This window comes from Pelophylax lessonae (assembly GCF_965119305.1).
Source record: "Pelophylax lessonae genome assembly, chromosome: 2".
Classification (NCBI taxonomy): domain Eukaryota; kingdom Metazoa; phylum Chordata; class Amphibia; order Anura; family Ranidae; genus Pelophylax; species Pelophylax lessonae.
The window spans coordinates 53,706,819-53,726,655 of record NC_138769.1 but is presented as its reverse complement, the minus strand read 5'-3'; the positions used below and the strand labels follow the sequence as shown (position 1 = coordinate 53,726,655).

Genomic DNA, 19,837 nt, shown 5'->3' with positions numbered 1-19,837 from the left:
CAATATTAAAAAAAATCCAAAAATGTGAATAAGCTGTGATAACAATTCGCACATGCATGTTCAGTATGGTTTTTCGTGAATTTTTGTCTCTTGATATCATTTTAGAGAGACAATGCAGCTTTTTTTGAAGTTTTTTAATGCATTTGTATTTGTTGTATTCTGGCAAATAGAGTTCAGCTACCCAAGAGTTTATAGGTTATAGGTCCTCTTTATGGAGGCATCACAAGACTGCTCTAACTGCTGATGAGAAAAGGTATTTAGCTGTAAATATTTACTAAAATAATTGCATTTCCATGCTCTGTGTACTGTGGGAGAGCAAATATAGTGAATGCAGGCTGCTGGGTTCAGTAACACTTTTAAGTGACAGCTGTGAGTCTTCTGGGGCTGCTGTCATTACATCCAAGATGGTGGCACTCAGCAGCAGTTTTAGGGCTTTCGGATGTCTGCATAAGGAAGGTTTTAACTAGTAAAAAAAAAAATGCACTTATATCTTATTGGAAGATTTCTGTTAAAATTTTGTGGCGTCAGGAACACTTTGTCAGCTGACATACAGAGAAGGCAATGAAAAGGGATGCTTAGTAAGTTAGTAATGATTTGAACAGGGGGGACCATATACTAAAATATGCATTATTTCAATATAGAGCTACATTTTTAGTTTTTTTTTCTTTTGTATGTTAAATCCTGGCTTAATACCCTTTCTTTTAATTCTTTTATCTCACAGTTGAACCAGTCACCTTCTGGTTTTCTCACACAAGTATAGATCGATTTGAGAATTGTGAATTAATGAAGATGTATATGTTATGGCCTGTTTTAATGCATGCCTCAAACAACACAATGACATGTTTGCGGACTAGGTGAGTTGTTTATTTATTGGACCTTTTAGCAGCTGCTAAGTTGACTGTTAGTGAAAAGCTGAGTGTAAAATTACTGGTATTTTCCTATACTTGGTATGGTGGTGAGCTGGCTTCATCTTTTCTGTTTGAAGAACTACTGTTGCAAGCTCCCGTTTCCTCGTTTACTGCAGTCTTGGTGACAAGTGTTAAAGAGGTTGTAAACCTCAGAAAAAAAGGGGAAAAAAAAAAAAAAAACCTGAAAGACAAAGGTATAATGAGCTAGTATGCATCGCATACTAGCTCGATATGAAATACTTATCTTAGAACGAAGCCCCCGCAGTGCCGCCCACTCACCGGTGACACGGCCGACCTGTTCGGCCATCCTACTTCCTGGTTCGCGCCCTCCGGCATCTGATTGCCTGGAGGCGCGATGACATAACTCCCGCGCATGCGCGTGGGAGCCGTCATTCACGCCACAGGGCTCTGAAGGAACAGCAGGGTGGCCTTTCCTTCAGAGCGCATGCACCGATGACGTCATCGGCTTCTTAAAATGTAAATATCTCTTAAACGGTGCAAGTTTAGGAGATATTTACAGTACCTATAGGTAAGCCTTATTAAAGGCTCACCTATAGGTACAAGTTAACCGAGTGGGTTTACTACCTCCTTAAGGTTAAACTTTACTTACCTGGAACAGCCCTTGCACCTTGCCGACACTTGCATCTTCTACTGGGTGCAAGGCTCAACTGTCTTCACTGGCTTTCGCGGGGTGACAGCACTCCTGCGCATGTGTAGGAGTCGGTCATCCTGGCACACAGGGCCATGCCAGCAATGTAGGCTGAGCTGCGCATACGCAGCTCAGTTTATATGCCAAAGAATGTTGCAAGCAGGCAGCTTGGGGTATTTTATTTCAGAAGAGGAGACCTTGCTTTGTCTGGTCAGTAAAGAGCTTGCCTGGTCACAGTTTGTGACAGCAGATGAGATTAAAGCATGATATTTTGAACTATGTGTGAACTTTGTTCTGTATATTTTGTTCTGAGTTCTGTTGTTTTTCGCTAGACATGTGGGAGAGAGGAAGTTAAAATCTAGTCTCATGGTTTACGGCTGTTATTTTAGACATGTGGGAGAGTGTTTTCAGGATTTAATTATTTGGTTATGGCTATTTTGTTATTTTTACTATTATTTGATGCCTGCATGGCCACCATAGATGCCAAATATCAAATACAATATTACCTTAGATTGTCAGGAGTTCTCTCTTCCTCCAGGTATGTGCCAGAGATAAACTATAATATAGAAGATGCTGTATAAGGGTTTCCTGATTATCTCTGATTGCTGTTACTTTCCTATCTAATCCTCTGTAATTCGCTGTGCACCAATATCAATCAGTAAACCATACATAGACTCAGGATATACCTGTGTGGATGTCCTTTATTCAAAAGCTCTACATTACACAAGAAACAAAGGTAAATCTCCTCGTTGTGGGTATAGATGCCACAAAGAAACCTAACAAATGTTCTCTCCCTTCTGCCCAAAAAAAAAAAAAAAAAAAAAAACTGAAGTGAACCGTATGTACTTCACCCATAAAGGGACTGCAAAAGCCTACATAGCTAATATATAAATGTGGCTACTCCTATATACATAAATAGTCAAACATAGAAACAAGTTTATGAAAAACATGAATACTTTGGTAAAACAGTCACACCACTTTCACATGTAATAAAGAGACTTTCTCTTTCATTCATTGACAGACACAGCGCTCCATAAATCATAACTAGTGGGTTATATTGCCTCCTACAGGAGTAGGACTAGGCAGAACAAAAAGCACCTGGCTAGGCCCATGGGCCATCCTCAGCTGGTATATAACCCCCCCTCTCTGCTCTAGGTAATCAGTTTTAATCTGTCTAGTCAGGAGTATGGACCTAGGCTCCCGGCTGCAATCTCTGGTCCTAGAAACTTTCTCCTTCCTTGCATCTTTTTTTTATTTTTTCTATCGGATGTATCTGGCAGCTATTGAGTCTTTTGGGAGGTCAGATTCGCTTTTTGTGGTTACAGACGGACCAAGAAAAGGGCTGGACGCTTCTTCGGCTACCATCTCCAGATGGATCAGACAGATGGTGACTCAGGCCTATTCCTTTAAAGGTCAGGTTCCACCTTTCTCTGTCACGGTGCATTCTACTCGGGCGCTGAGTGCTTCTTGGGCCTTCCGTCATCAGGCTTCAATATCGCAAGTTTGCAAGGTGGCCACTTGGTCGTTCGTGCATACCTTCACAAACTTCTATAAGGTAGATACTTTGCCATCTGCGGATGCTTTCTTTGGCCACAAAGTTTTGCAGGCTGCTGTTTAACCACTTAAGCCCTGGAGGATTTGGCTGCTAAACGACCAGGGGGTATTTTGCGATTCGGCACTGCGTGACTTTAACGGACAATTGTGCGGCCGTGCGACGCTGTACCTAAACGAATTTGGCGTCCTTTTTTTCCCACAAACAGAGCTTTCTTTTGGTGGTATTTGATCACCTGTGCGATTTTTTGATCATGCGCTATAAACAAAAAAAGAGCGTCAATTTTGCAAAAATAGCAATATTTTTCACATTTTTTATATGAAATTCCCCCCCCCCCAAAAAAATGTAAAAATCAAAATTTTTAACATTTTCGGCCAATTTGTTTTATGCTACCTATGTTTGGTAAAAAAAAATCGCAAAAAGCGTATTTTGATTGGTTTGCGGAAAAGTTATCGCGTTTACTAACAAAGGGAAAGATTTTTGTCATTTTTGTTGTTTTTTTTTTTTTTTTTTTTAACGCATAATTGCGGCGATCTGCGATTTTTTTTTTTTTTTTTGCGGTACTGCGACATTGGGGCGGACAGATCGGACCCTTGACTGACATTTTTGACACTTTTGGGGTTACCAGTGACATTTCTACAGTAATCAGTGCTATACATATGCACTGTTACTGTAAAAATACACTGGTAGTGAAGGGGTTAACTTTATTTGGGAGGGAGGGGCTGTGTGTGTCCCTAGGGGCATGCTTTCTACTGTGATTGGCTGTGGCTTGAGCTGTAAGGACACTGATCAACGGATCTACATAGTAGATCCGTGTGATCAGTGTCTTTACACCGAGGAGAATGACAGGCAGCTTGTTTACACAAGCTGCCTGACATTCTCCCTCTCCCCCCGCCGATCGCAGAGTGGCCGGCGGACATCGGGTCCGCCGGTCACACGCGCGGGGGGGTCCGTGACCGCGCCACCGGCGGCGCGCGCTCGCTCCCCAGACCCTCCCAGGCTAGTGACGTACCGATACGTCACTCTGCCTGTGAGGGGCTGACCGCCGCAGTATATAGTCGTGCGGCGCGTCGGCAAGCGGTTAAGAGGGGCTGTTCCCTCTTGAGGGGTGTTTTTTTTTTTTTGTTATAAGCTTTTATTTTTCAAACGGGGCTCCCTTGACCCAGTTAGGACTCTTGTGTCCTGGTTAAGGGCTCTTATGTTTAGCCTTGGGTTATTTTCCCCACCCCTCATTTACCTTTTTGGCACTGGTTTTAGACATCCCACTAGTTATGATTTATGGATCACTGTGTCCATCGATGAACGAAAGAGAAAATGTGATTTTTGTACTTACCGTAAAATCCATTTCTCTGAGTTCATCGATGGACACAGCACCCACCCCTCTATGGAGTTCTGATACTTCTAATACTGCTTGCTACTAAACCAATTACCTTGACAGAGAGGGGGGTTATATACTAAGCTGAGGACAGCCCATGGGCTTAGCAAGGTGTTTTTTGTTCTGCCTAGTCCTACTCCTGGAGGAGGGAATATAACCCACTATTTGTTTTATGGAGCTCTGTGTCCGTCGATTGAATTCAGAGAAATAGATTTTACGGTGAGAACAAAAATTCTATTTTTAGGAGTTTTAAAATATTACATTTTCATTTTAAAATGCTTTGAAAGATCATTACCATGAAAGCAATATACTTGATATCAAGTTAGGCTTAGGGATGCTTTTTCCTTTATGTCCATTTTAAAAATAATTTTGTCATGATAAATTATGCATTTATATTATGCAAATGTACGTATGTACATCCAGTGTGAACATCAGATTGATTCTTTGTAAAGGCACAATTTAATCCATTATTAATATGTTGTGTTTTTCAGAGAACCACATAGTTTTGAGATGACACTTAAAGAGTTAAACTTTATTGAACTATTGGAAGATCTTGCTGAGCTCTTTAAGAAAGTATCTGTAAGTTGGCATCTAGAAGTATCCAGTAATTTTCATCTGTACTTTTTTTTTTTTTTTTTTCTTGGTAAGACTGATTGTTAGGTTGGCTATTTTTGTAGCCCCCTTTTTATTCAAAATATAAATTGACAACATATGACTAACTATTGATCTTTTGTACTAACTGTGTCACTGAATGTATGTGGAAACCCCTTAACATTATAATTGCATTTAGGTTTTTTCCAGTAGAAAGTACTTCAAGTACTCAAGTAACAGTGTTGCCAACCTTCAAACCTTGTGGTAACTCTTTGAGGAAGGCCCTTATCTGTTCCAGCCTCGTTCACAAAGCCCAGCTCCATTAAATGTAAATTCCAGGCATTGTGTATTCTTGCATAGTTACAAATTGGATCAATGTATATATATATATATATATGTATATACCATACCCGGCCGATGTCCCTGGAAGCAGGAAGGTAGCTACTGCTACACCAGTGATCTCAACTTGCTTCTGGGTCCTGTGCTGAGTGGCTGGTCTGATGCATTGTGAATACAGAAGATTGGCTGCTCAGCACAAGCACTATTCGGACAAAGCTTTGCATTTTCTGAATGAATGCAAAATATTCTGATTGGATGAGGTGGAGGGCGTGATATTACCCACCCACCTTTCCACCTTGTCCAATTAAAACACTTTGTGTTTGTTTAGAAAATGCAAAGCATTCTTTGAATGGCGCCCGTGCTGAGCATCCGATCTTCTGTGTTCACAACGTATCAGTCCATCCGCTCACCATTGGACTCGTAAGCAAATGAAGATCATTGATATAGCCCTGTTTGCTTAACTGATTTCTAGCTTGCAGGAGCATCGACCAGATCTGGTATATACATAATTGCATTGGTCCAAGCTGGTACAATGTAACTATGTAAAAATATACCAAGCTTGGAATTCTTTAAGAGATGGTTAGTTGTGTTTGGAGTGTAGAGCAGCCTTTCTAAATTTCCTAACCACAGAGGAAATTATAAATCTACGTCCAGATCCTGGAGAACCCTTTGGTAAAATCAATTTAGCGGGTGTCAGTGGTAAAATAAATAAATAAAAGAAAGCCACTTACAGTATATTGGAAGTCGGTGAGAAGAATGCCACCCTATCAGTGATGGTCAGAAGGCTACTCTTTCAGATGGCTAAAAATGATGCCAAGTCATGTTGGCCCAGGAAATATTCAGGCACCAGCAGGTGGGAGGTTGATCAGCCTCTGCTCATGGAAAATCCTAGAAACTTCTTGAGTAACACATAGAGAATGGCTGGGTGGTGGACCTCCAGTGGCCTGTACCCAGCCCTGACCTCAACCCCACTAAACTCCTTTGGTATTAATTGGAAGGCTGATTGGAACACCAAACTAAGGCAGGTCTTCTCATCTAACATCATCACCTGACCTCACAAATGCCCTTTTGGCTGAATGGACACAAATTCCCATAAACACACTCCAAAATCTTGCAGAAAGGTTCCCCAGAGCAGCAGAAAGGGGGGGGGGGTGTCAACCCCATATAAATTCCCATGGTTTTGGAATGGGATGTCCAGCAATTTCATATAAACATGATGGTCAGACTTCCACAAACGTATGGACATATTGTGTCCATAGCCAAGTTTTATTAGATTTTTTTTTTTTTTAAGGTTTTATTTGATTTGCCCACTTTTTAAGAATGTTTTTTTTCTTTTTAACCAGTTCTGATATTTTTTAAATGTTTCTGTTAGTATAATAGATCAATTTTATTGTAATTCTAAATGTCACTGACTGTGGAATCACTGTTGTTGGGATAGTAGGTGTGCTTTTGATTCTGGCATTTGTGCCAGACAAAGCATTCCAGTCTTCTTACTTCTGACTGTGCTGTGATTAAGCAACAGAGCCTGATCAGGGACCCAATGCTAACAGCACTGTGCAAATCAGTAGATTTTAATTGGGGCGGAACTAGATGCCTATCAGCTGTTCCATAATGTATGTGATGAGCTGAGGTGTGTTCAAACACAATTCCAAACCCTCCTGGGCTTTCCCTTTGGGGAGCTGTCAGAGTGGACAGCCAACCACCTATAAGCCTAGGTTCACACCGAGGCCGGTTTAAAATCTATTTCAAAACTGGCATTTTCAGTCTGACTTTGGGGATGATTTCATAGACATCTGTGTGGGTTTCTGCACAGATGTCTGTTTAAATCGCCCCCCGAAGTCGCCAAAAGTAGTGCAGAAACTACTTTTGGAAATCGGTGTGGTGCCAAAAAGTCTGTGTTGCACCGATTTGGGTGGTACCATTGCCGGCAATTGGCTCTGATTTGACATGTCAAATCGCATGTCAAAACAGACCAATGTGAACGTGTCCTTTTTGGCGGTCTGCTTTAACAGCTGCCCAGCGGCATAGCCCAGGCAGGTCCTGACTTGTGTCTGAACACACCTGAGCTTATCTCTTATGTTGAGTGGAGGAGAGAGCAGAATGATAAAAACTGTCTATCACTTTTAGCTGTGGTAGCCTTCCATATAGGAGCTTTTTGTTATTAGACTGACTATTTCTGTTTTCAATGTTCCAGGAGCAACGGACTTTGGTGGAGGAGGCATTCAAAATTGGATGGAAAATGGAAAAAGTAAAGTGTTCTTTAATACATTTCTTTCTTATACGTTGATGTGGGGTGTTTTCTTTTTTTTTTGGTCGGTGCAGTTTAAATTTAGAAAAAACTCTCTAGTTTGGTAATGACTCTTTCGTTGATGAAAACCTCAGTTTTTGTCTTCCATTTGGTGCAAAATTATTGTTGAAGAGTATAGAAATTTTAGTTATTGGTGGGGTTGACACTAAAGTCACAATCCTATGGAAATCTTTGGATGGGCAACGGTATTAAAAGAACCCCAACCTCAACACAAATGATTGCTCAGGGAAAATGGTTTTGTATCAGCCAACCTCCTTCCCTAATGTTTTCTATTTATCGGACCTCGTGAAAAAAGGGTTAGTTGTACTAGAGAATATTTTAGGGGTTGATTTACTAAAACTGGAGAGTGAAATTTTTGTTGCAGCTGTGCATGGTAGCCAATCAGCATCTAACTGCAGTTTGTTCAGTTAAGCTTTGACAAAAAAAAAAACTGGAAGCTGATTGGTTTGTATACAGAGCTGCACCATATTTTGTTATTGTTGTTGTTTTTGTAAATTACCACTTATTGTCCATTCATCATTATCCACATTATCCACATTATCCATCTATCCATCCAATTATTATCCATACATTCATCATCCATTTATTATCCATACATAATAAACAAGCAAAAAATTGGGGGAGCAAACCCTGAACATGTATATCTAAAGCCGGTGCAGCTGTGGACCAAGCAACATGTATATTAAAAAAGAATAGCGCACACATGCAAAAGAAATGACTATCAAATATGGACAAAATCCATAAATAAAAATGGGGATTTGGTCCCACCATATGGCCATATCGTGCTCAAGCCCACCACTGCGTCAAAGTACCCCATTATCAGTGGGTCCTACACTATCCATAAAAAAAGGGGTGAATCCAGCCTCTCTAACCCTTGGAGACCACACTTCTTGCTGGGAAAGACGTGCTAATGCACTACAGGGGACTCCTCCTATATCTACTTGATAGTGGACACCGATAGAGTAGAGAAAGGGTAAGAGAGGCTGGATTCACCCCTTTTTCATGGATAGTGTAGGACCCACTGATAATGGGGTACTTTGACGCAGTGGTGGGCTTGAGCACGATATGGCCATATGGTGGGACTAAATCCCCATTTTTATTTATGGATTGTCTCCATATTTAATAGTCATTTCTTTTGCATGTGTGCGCTATTCTTTTTTAATATTATCCATACATATATCATCTGTCATCATTTATTAGCCATTCATAATCTACCCATCTATCATCATTCATCATCATTTGCTGATTGTACATTGAAATACACATGCTCAAGTAGACTGATGAAAGAGATGAATACAAAAGGTGTTCATGTGTGCAGATGATGGGAAATGGTCATGTATAATTACAATGGTTACTCATATGTCTCACAAACCTTCAAGTCAAATTTTATTTTATTTTTTTCTATTGTAATATAATTCTTTAGGCTCCCTTCACACCTGGGGGATTTTAATTGCGGGATCCATGTGCAATGACATTACTTCTTAATGGCAAACCAATCGCGTTGCGATAAATCACACTGCAATCACAGCAAATCGCAACATGCGACAATTGGTTCTCAGAAAGGAGCTTCTTTTAAACAACAGCGTTGTGATTGCAGCTCCATTTATCGTCACAAAGTTGTGGGCACAATTGGGTTGCCATTAAGAAGTAATGGCATCTCACACACGTCCTGCGGTTTGCCATGATTTGGAATCGCGGGCAGAATTACGGCGACTCTTGCCTTAACTAAATGACTTTTGCATTGCTAAAGCATTGTATATTATAAACAGCTGGGTTTGTTTTATATTTTCACATTTCTTTGTTGTATATTAGCAATGTTGATGTCCTGCAACCACTTCATCTACATGCACTCCAGCAATTGCACATGTGGATAATGCCTGTGCATCATTTATTGGCACAAAAGTTTGTAGGCCCATTAGGAATGATTGTCACAGGGTGACAATGAAGGAGTATAGTTTGGAGACTAGAACAGAAAGCTGTCATCCTATAAAAGCAAAAAGCCTGTAAAAGGACCTTCATTGCATGATCACAAAAATATATTTTAATAAAATATGTACATTTAAAATATTCATCTGTTTTGATATTAAAGTATTTGTCTAGAAAAAAAAATGTTTTTCTAATTCTGGATAGAGTGAAAATAAGAGTTCTGTCAGGCTTTAACTGCACTTTCTGTGTTGCCGAGAATGGTTTATCAGACAGGAAGTAAGGGAAAATCTGCAACAGGTACAGCGACAGGTTCTAGCCTTTCCCCTACTTCTACTAAAGAAAAAAAGTGTTATAACAGGATAAGAAGTGAGTAGAAATCTTGCTAAAGACTTTTGCACACATGGGCTACCTGAGCCCATTCAACATAACTGCCAGCATATTTCCTCCGCCCAGGTGCAGCATTCAGGCTGTTATTGACATGAATAGACGTGCGCCACTGTACTCGTGTACGGGGCGGTGCTATTAACCCAAGTACAGTTTGTTTTTTGTTTTTTTTTTCATATGCCTGTACAAGCTGCTCCTGGCTCAGGAAAGATCCTGACAATATTATTATTATACAGGATTTATATAGCGCCAACAGTTTGCGCAGCGCTTTACAATGTGAGGGAAGACACGCGTCCTGTGATTTGCCGTGATTTGGAATCGCGGCAGAATTATATTTTAATAAAATATGCACATTTTAAAATATTCATCTGTTTTTATATTAAAGAATTTGTCTAGCAAAAATGTTTACAATATTGTTGGGATCCACCTAGCTGTCATCACGTGCGACTGAGAGCTAGAACCAGCTGCACCTCCCACCGCACAGCATTTTACAGAGCATTGGAGGAGCAGAGCGGAGAGCAGTGACTGAGACAATCAATGCCCTCCGTTATGAGCAGACTGAGAATTGAGTGCTCACGTGATCGCTCAGTTCTTAGTCTAAGCGCATATGTGGGACAGCTGCATCATTGAGGCGAGTATCTATTAAACATAAAATTAGTACAGCTCAATCATTTATTTGAAAATAGGGATGTGCACAAAAATCGCTACACGTGAAAATATTTATATAAACATGAATCATCGGTGTCAAATTGTAGCTGAATCACAGAAAACCCCAAGTGAAATCATCTTGAAACATTCATATATACAATGGGGTTTATTTACTAAAGGCAAATTCACTCTGCACTGCAAGTGCACTTTGAAATGCAGTCGCTGTAAATTTGAGGGGGACATGCAAGGAAAATAGAAACAGCATTGTTGCTTGCACATGATTGGATTATAGAAATCAGCAGAGCTTCCCCTCATTTCAGATCTTTCCCTTAGATCTACAGCGACTGCACTTTCAAGTGCACTTGCAGTGCACTCGCAGTGCAGAGCGGATTTGTCTGTTGTAAATCTTTAGTAAATCAACCCTAATGTGTCTATTCAAAAATGAACATAAAAAAGTCCAAAAGCAATGAAATTCTCCAATGACAATCAGTCAATCCCAAACAAACGAATAATCTTGACACCTCTGTGTGTAGTAATCAACTGAGAAACAACTGAGCAACACGTATATTGGATGTCTCTTGTACTGTGATAGCTAGATTGGAGGATAGGAGTGTGTGTCACCGGACATGTAGTTCTAGCTGACACGTTCGCTGATGGGAAACGGGTGAGTACCAGGATGGTGATACCGCTGGTGATTCAAATAGAGGTTACGTCAGAACTTACCTCCACCCCATTGAAGTCTATTGAAGACGCAACGCGTCTGGAGGCAGGAGCTGGCATCTGACTCTTACCCACGACCATTACCGAACTGTGGGCTGCAAACCGGTTGATTTTTGCTATAAGCTTTATGCAGCTGGCACAGCTTATTGCTGCTCAATGTGAATGAGCCTATTTTAATACTTTTTGTCATTATAAATAGACTTTAAGTGCCGGTTCACACTATAGTGTGTGCGGCGATCGCATGTAATATCGGAGCGCACTGCTCCTTCATTACATGCGATCGACGGTGCGGTGCGAATTCAGCCATACAATTTGTATGGCTAAATTCGCACTGCATCCGCAGCAAAGTCGCACAGGACCCTTTTTTTTTTTAGCCGCATCAGGATCGGATCGCACAGTGGTTCACACTTGTGCGATCCATCCTGTGCGAACTGTAAAGATTGCACTGCGATATGCGATCAAACTGGGGGTGTCGTTAACATTTCATTGACACCCCTGCATATCGCATATGGCAGTGTGATGGGATGCGGGAACAGGCTTCCCGCATCGCATAAGTGTGAACCGGCACTTACAGAGAGCATTCGATATTTTGTTTTTGTTTTATTTGGCCAATTATTATGCAAACACTTCAATGAGGAAAAAGTGGGATTGAGATACATCCAGGGGCATCCATCCATCCGTACAGAGCTCCGTTATCCCTAAGGCTCCATTCACACCTGAGCGTATAGTTCTCAGGCTTTTTACAGACATTTTTTCAGGCGTTTTTTGTAGGTGTTTGGAGGAAGGCTTTGACATCTAACAAAAACGCTTGTAATCTGCCAAAAAAAAGAAGCTCATTCACTTTTTTCAGCTTCAGGCGTTTTGCATCAGGTGACAAACCGCTCATATGTGAACAGGGGCCATTGAAATGAAAAGGATTTTGCTTGTTGGGAGTTTTGCATCAGACGACAAAACACTCAGGTGTGAACAGGGGCTTAGGCCCTGTTCACACCCGAGCGTTTTTCAGCTCATAAAACGCTCATCTCTAAAGTCTCAAAACGCCCAACAAGCAAAATCCTATTAATTTCAATGGCCCCTGTTCACATCTGAGCGTTTTGTCGCCTGAAGCAAAACGCCTGAAGCTCAAATTACATGAGCTTCTTTTTTGCCAGATTACAAGCGTTTTTGTTAGATTTCAATACCTGCCTCCAAACACCTGCAAAAAACGCCTGAAAAAAGCCCCGAAAAAAACGCCTGAAAAAAAGGCCAAAAAAATGCCTAAAAACTATACGCTGAGGTGTGAATGAAGCCGGGGCACAGCGTACTTTGACTCCCTGGTAATGCCTCGTGCACACGTTCCGATAATCGTACGATAAAACTCGCTTTCGACCTGATCGCACGATAATATGATCGTTGGTACACAACTTTCAACAGTCGATCACGACAGTTCATCCAACAAAATCCGAAGGGACAAACAGGAAAACTTCTGTCGTACGATAGCCCCGCGAACGACAATCGTTTAATCAGTACACTATGTGTCCGCTAAAAATCGATTGATAAAGACTGCGCATGATCAGAAACACTCAAATAGCACGGAAAAAGCCTGGCTGCCATTGTTTTTGTTTCGCACCATCCGATACGTAGCTAAGCAACCAGGAAGCTTTTCCAGAATCGTACGACAAAAATCATACGGTTTGTACGCATTGTTGAATTCGATATTAGTATCATGCAACAGAATGCAAACGATAAGTTGGAGGTGAGCTGCTAGTGAATACTGGTGGTGGATTATTTGAGCACTTGTTTCTCAGTTGATTACTACACATTGAGGTGGCAAGATTATTCATTTGTTTGGGATTGACTGATTGTCCCTGGAGAATTTCGTTGCTTTTGGACTTTTTTATGTTCGTTCAATTTTTGGATGGACACATTGTATATATGAATGTTTCATGATGATCTCACTTGGGTTTTTCTGTGATTCAGCTACAATTTAACACCGATGATTCATGTTTATATAAATATTTTCACATGTGTAGCGATTTTTTGTGCACATAGATCATTATTTTCAAATAGATGATTGCACTGTACTAATTTTATATTGTTGAAAGTGAGGTAAAAACACTTGTAGAGTACTGGCAGCAATCAATTCATATTTTTTATTATACATTAAAAAAAAAAAAAAAAAATATATATATATATATATATATATATATATATATATATATATATATACTTCTTGGATACATAATAGTAATGAAAATCAGATCAGTTTGTTTGCGCAAGATATGACACTGGCCTTATATCCGTGGTATGCAAATAATTTCATCTGGGTACACTCTGCCTGAGGAGTCTGACACCTCCATTTGGATACATGTTTGCTGTTTCCGGAGTAAAGGTTGATATTTCACCACAGAGATCGTGAGCTCTGTCAGTGAGGTTGTCTGATGCAGAATTACAAAGGTGTTTTTTTTTTTTTTTTTTTTTTTTTTTTTTTTAAAGACTTCTCACAAAGGTCTGAGTGACTAGTCCAGCAGCATTCTTGTGATATCATATATGGGAGTAGTATACCAGTTTGTTTCTTTAACTACTTGCTGTCTAGGGCAATTCCTAAGGTCACACACACATAAGCCACATTTTATAGCTGGAAAATTACTTGTAACCCCCCAAACATTATATATTTTCTGAAAACACAGGTCATGGAGAATAAAATAGCAGCTGTTGCAGTTTTCATGTCATACAATATTTGCATAACTGTTTATCAAACTCTAAGGAAAGAAGCCTCCTATGTGATAGATTTGGAGAGGTGAAAGGTACTCTGGAGACATCAAGGGTCTGTTAGACCTCCAATCAGTAGCAGCCCGTCCATTAGGGGCGCAGGGGCGCCGCCCCCCCATCCATGCGTCTGGCCCCCTAATCTACATGCAGGGCGCCAGATGCATGGATTCCAATGGGTTTTTTTTTTAAGCAGGTGATTAGAGACAGAGGCTCTAATAGGCTTCAAAAAAGGGTGGGCTCTGAGCCCATCCACTTGTGACAATAGCGAATGAATATTTGCTATTGTCACACGGATTCTTCTCCTGGCCTGAGACCCGTTTCCCGATTGGCCGAAAGGAGAAGCCATGCTATTGGCCAAGGAGGAGGGAGGAGACGCAGTGGAAGACCGACCCACGGAGGAGACTGAGGGGGAAGCCGCCACCGCTGCCTGCACTCCACATGTCAGTCCAGGGTGAGTGAGCAGGCGACGGGGGGCGTATGGTGTGCGGGCTGGAGCTGGTGTGGTCTGGGGGGGGTTAAGGTGCGGTCCGTTTGCCGCCCTGCTCCCTGGCCCATGGAGCACCAGCCGCCACTGCCTCCAATGCTTTACAATGAAGCACAGATTGGGGCAGGGAAAAACATGCCTCTTCTCACTACATTAAAACTGATTGTTGGTTGGCTGCAGAGATGCTCAGATCACTTTTATTGAAAAGCCAATAGTTGGCTGTAAAAAAAAAAAAAAGCTCATGGCTGCCGTGAGCTTGTTATTATAACCACTTGCAGCCAGGATATTTTTGTAGGTTTTATTATCAGCAACTAGTTGATCTATCAGAAAGTTGCATATTAGGATTGCCCAAGTGTAGTTGTCTGTAGACATAGCTGGTTTGTTTACTAAGACATTTGGGTTTTAAACCAGAACTCTAGGATTCCTCTCCATGGATTTTTTTTTTCTCTGGCCAGCCCTGAGAATTTTTTCCACCTTTTGGTTGCGATCAGTAGATACATAAATGAGTTGCATGTCTTCAAATTGATTCTGCAGTGTAAGAAGCCATTGGTTCCTGTACAAGACATTGATCACATTGGGTGTTTTTTTACTGCATTTCAGAGAGGTCTGGTGCAAAACTTCACGCCCCTCTGAGATTCTTTAGAAGGAAATTGCTTCACTGGCCCTGAACAGGTGCAGTGTGTCTGCCTCAGAATTAGTACATAGGCCGGTGGTCAGGAGTGTGTTGTGTCAGGCTTCTATGTGCTGCACTAGAATTGTCAGCTTCCGCCCCCTCCCTGCTTTTGTGCTTGGATTCCCATATTTGAGTGGGTGTGTATCCGAAAGCTGTTAGACTGGGCGCCTGAGACGTTCTTGGCAGGAATTGAAAGTAGTCAAGGATCGTTTTTAAGAACAAAGCCTATTTGGAGGAATGCCATATGCTTGCAGAACTGTGGAGAACTTTCCTTCAAATATACACTATTATTATTATACAGGATTTATATAGCGCCAACAGTTTGCGCATCGTTTTACAGTGTGGGGAAGACAATACAGTTAAAGTACAATTCAATACAGGAGGAATCAGAGGGCCCTGCTCGTTAGAGCTTACAATCTAGATAGAAGATACACTATTTAAAGAATGTTACCCTAACCTTTTATATTCCTGATCTGTGTCTAGTGTTAAAAAGTATCCTGTTCTCTTTGTATTTCTTCCTTTTGTGTGAAATAGCTGGTGTTTCTACCAGCCCCCCCTTCTTTTCTATTTGAAACTGACCACACTTGACATGAGAGCACATCCATTCCAGCTTGGTCCGTTTTCTGGCTGTGCTTTGAGAACAACCTGCCTGTTCTTCAATGGCTAAAACCTGTTCTGTTAGGCGCCCCCCCCCCCCCCCCCCCCGCACATGCACACACACACACAGCTCTTCTTTTTTGTGATCTCTTAAAAAAAAAAAAAGTGGGGAAGAAGAGATATGTGCTATATTACAAGAGTATTGGGATGCCTGCCTATGCACTCATGTACTAGCACCCCAGGCTTAGTAGGGTTCAATATTGAGTTGGCCCACCCTTTGCAGCTATAACAGCTTCAGCTCTTCTGGGAAGGCTGTCTACAAGGTTTAGGAGTGTGTCTATGGGAATGTTTGACCATTCTTCTAGAAGCACATTTGTGAGGTCAGGCACTGATGTGGATGCAAAGGCCTGGCTCGCAGTCTGCGCTCTAATTCATCCGAATAGGTTTTCTAACGGGTTGAGGTCAGGACTCTGTGCAGGCCAGTCAAGTTTCTCCACCCCAAACTCGCTCATCCATGTCTTTATGGACCTTGCTTTATGCACTGGTCCAAATCATTTGGTGGAGGGGAGATTATGGTGTGGGTTTTTTTTTTCAGGGGTCGGGCTTGGCTCCTTAGTTCTAGTGAAGGGAACTCTTAAGGCGTCAGCATACCAAGACATTTTGGACAATTTCATGCTCCCAGCTTTGTGGGAACAGTTTGGGGATGGCCCCTTCCTGTTTCAACATGACTGCGCACCAGTGCACAAAGCAAGGTCCACAAAGACATGGATGAGTGAGTTTGGGGTGGAGGAACTTGACTGTTATGCACAGAGTCCTGACCTTAACCTGATAGAACACCTTTGGGATGAATTAGAGCGGAGACTGCGAACCAGGTCTTCTTGTCCACATCATTGCCAGACCTTATAAATGTGCTTCTGGAAGAATGGTCAAACATTCCCATAGACACACTCCTAAACCTTGTGGACAGCCTGCACAGAAGTGTTCAAGCTGTTGTAGCTGCAAAGGGAGGGCCAACTCAATATTGAACCCTATGGACTAAGACTGGGATGCCATTAAAGTTTATGTGCATGTAGGCATCCCAATACTTTTGGTAATATAGTGTATATCTAGATAAATCTACACTGATGTTTTGCCTTTTATTTCTATTTTAAACTGAATGGGTTGTTTTACAGGGAGGAGGGGGGGGGGCATATATTCACTCACTCGCTGTATGTAAGCACTAGTGTATAGCCACCCACAGCCATTCATGTCTATGAGTAGCTGTATGCAGCACTTGGGCTTCCCGGGTGTGGCAAAAAAGCCAGAATTTTATGCTGTACACCCTAAATGTGTCTGTGTGTGTGAGAGGTACAGTCTTTCTATGGGCTCTTTCACACGGAGCGGACCGCATTGCGATCCGCTCCGGCGCTTTTCTTTTTTTTTTTTCACAGAGCGGATGACACTTGTATCATCCGCTCCGTATGTCCGCATATCATCCCATCCGTTTGCGGATGATATACGGACATAATGTAAGTCTATGGGCATTGCGGATGTCAGCGGATGACACCGCTGACATCCGATTTTGCTTCCTTTCCGTTTTTTGAACGGAGGAAAAATAGGGTCCTGTTCCGTTCCAAAAAACGGAACAGAACTGAAAGGAAGAAAATCGGATGTCAGCAGATGGTATTCTGCTGACATCCGCAATGCCATTGACTTACATTATTTCTGTAAATCATCCGCAAAAAATAGGATGATTTGCGGACATACGGAGCCGGCCGTGTGAAAGAGGCCTATGTCTCCAAGTACCACCCTGGGGGCTTTGAAGGGGGAAGAAAAGGTGGGGGGGGGTAGGCGTATGGAAGTAAAAAGGCAGGTTAGAAGAAAGGGGTGGGTGGTGAGGAAATTTTGGTGAAAGAGCTTATAAAGCAATAGGGGAAGGAATGGGGTGAGTGAGACATGCGATGACTCAGGTCTGCATAGGAAGCTGTAGGGAGTAGACGGCCTATATACTGGATGCTTATAGTATGAGTGCTTCAGAGGTGCAGCATATTGGCATTGTCATGCATATTTGTTTGCTTTTTTAATGTGTTTGCCTATAAACTGCAGACTTTATACACTCCACTTGATTGATTCTTGAAATCAACAAAAAAATCTGCTTGTCTGTAATATGGTTTACTTGAGCAATAGAAGTGTACACCACAAAGCATAAGATGCAGAGTGACAAGTTCCAAGAATAGAAGAATGTCACCAGCACACTCTGGATCTCCAGAATGGGTCCAAAGCTTTTATTCAGCGATTACATCATTTAAACAGAAGCAAGGTTTCAGAGCCTCACAGAACCCCTTTATCAGGCATGCTACCATGATGATCACATGCCTGATGAAGGGGTCCTGCGAGGCTCTGAAACTTTGCTTCTGTTTTAAAGATGTGATCGCTAAATAAAAGCTTTGGATCCATTCTGGAGATCTGCTTTGTGCTGGTGACATTCTCCTGCTCTGAATAACTTTGGTTCTAGCTGATTGTCGCTGCAGCACCCCTCAACACCTACAGCCACATTGCAGGAACATGTGTCTTGGGAATAGTATGTTTGAAGTTCCAAGAAGAAATGCACAGTTTTTATATGGTATCCGTTACTTATTTTATATGCTATTCTATATCTGGGGCACATATCCAGTGGGAAGGAGGGAAATTCTTATTATCTTTGAAAGTGTCACAGAACAATGATAAATGACGTTTACATGTTAAAGTATCATGTATCAGTCAAAAAGCTATTAAAAGTGACAAAAAAAAAAACACTAATCAAAGGTACAAGGCCGAACATCCTTTCCTATCCATCTGTTTCTAACTAACACACACACACACACACTCACACTCTCACTCTCACACTCACACTCACACTCTCTCTCTCACTCTCACACTCTCTCTCACTCTCACACTCTCACACTCTCTCTCTCACACTCACTCTCTCTCACACTCTCTCTCACTCTCACACTCTCTCTCACTCTCACACTCTCTCACACTCTCTCTCTCACACTCACTCTCTCTCACACTCACTCTCTCTCACACTCTCTCTCACTCTCACACTCTCTCACACTCTCTCTCTCTCTCACACTCTCTCTCTCTCTCACACTCACTCTCTCTCACACTCACTCACTCTCTCTCGCTCTCTCGCTCTCTCGCGCTCTCGCGCTCTCGCTCTCTCGCTCTCGCTCTCTCTCGCTAACACTCTCTCTCTCGCTAACACTCTCACTCTCTCTCTCACTCTCTCGCTAACACTCTCACTCTCTCGCTAACACTCTCACTCTCTCGCTAACACTCTCTCTCTCTTGCTAACACTCTCACTCTCTCTCGCTAACACTCTCTCTCACACACTCTCTCTCACACTCTCTCTCACACTCACACACGACAATGGTTACAATCACGACCATTATTTTAAGGGTATCCTCAACATCCTTTTTTTCCTACATTGTCTAGACTGAACTAAAATAAAGAACTCTGAACACAACAAGATGTAGGACATCATTCACGTGTAATTTACACCGTGATGGCTTTCTTCTGACTCCATCTTGTTACCTGTTAATAACTCAGCTCCGTGTTTGTATCTCATCTTAACAAAGGGAAGGTGGCAGAAAAATCTGTAATTTCTATCATCAATCATTTTTCTATTGTCCCTGTTAAAATAAATTTGCCCCTAGACATCCCTTTCAATCCAGTGGCGTTAGTCCTATGTCTAGGGTAGCTTGTGACCCCGCTCAATTTGTTTTTTTCTTTGCCAACAAAATGATTAGGGCCGGTAAGATCTTGTCTGATAGTTTCCTCAGGGCTGGATCTGTATGGTAATACTAACACACTACCAGTATCTCCGGTACTAAAAGATATTGGTTATTTACAGAATTTAGATATTCTTTTTCACTAGTCCAATTCATGTGATGGCATCTTGAATCTGACATTAA

At 41.7% G+C, this 19,837-nt stretch overlaps 1 protein-coding gene across 2 annotated transcripts in view; it reads left to right on the top strand.

Annotated features, from left to right (window-relative positions):
• TTC3 (tetratricopeptide repeat domain 3) overlaps window positions 1-19,837 on the top strand; it is a 456,491-nt gene that overhangs the window by 249,840 nt on the left and 186,814 nt on the right. Inside the window, exons 5-7 of one of the 2 annotated variants that reach the window (XM_082245195.1) lie at window positions 722-854; window positions 4,976-5,063; window positions 7,609-7,662. The exons of the other annotated variant lie outside the window; for it this stretch is intronic. Of the exons in view, the coding sequence (XP_082101321.1) occupies window positions 722-854; window positions 4,976-5,063; window positions 7,609-7,662 (275 nt within the window). The remainder of the gene's footprint in view (window positions 1-721; window positions 855-4,975; window positions 5,064-7,608; window positions 7,663-19,837) is intronic. 2 annotated transcript variants of the gene reach the window in all.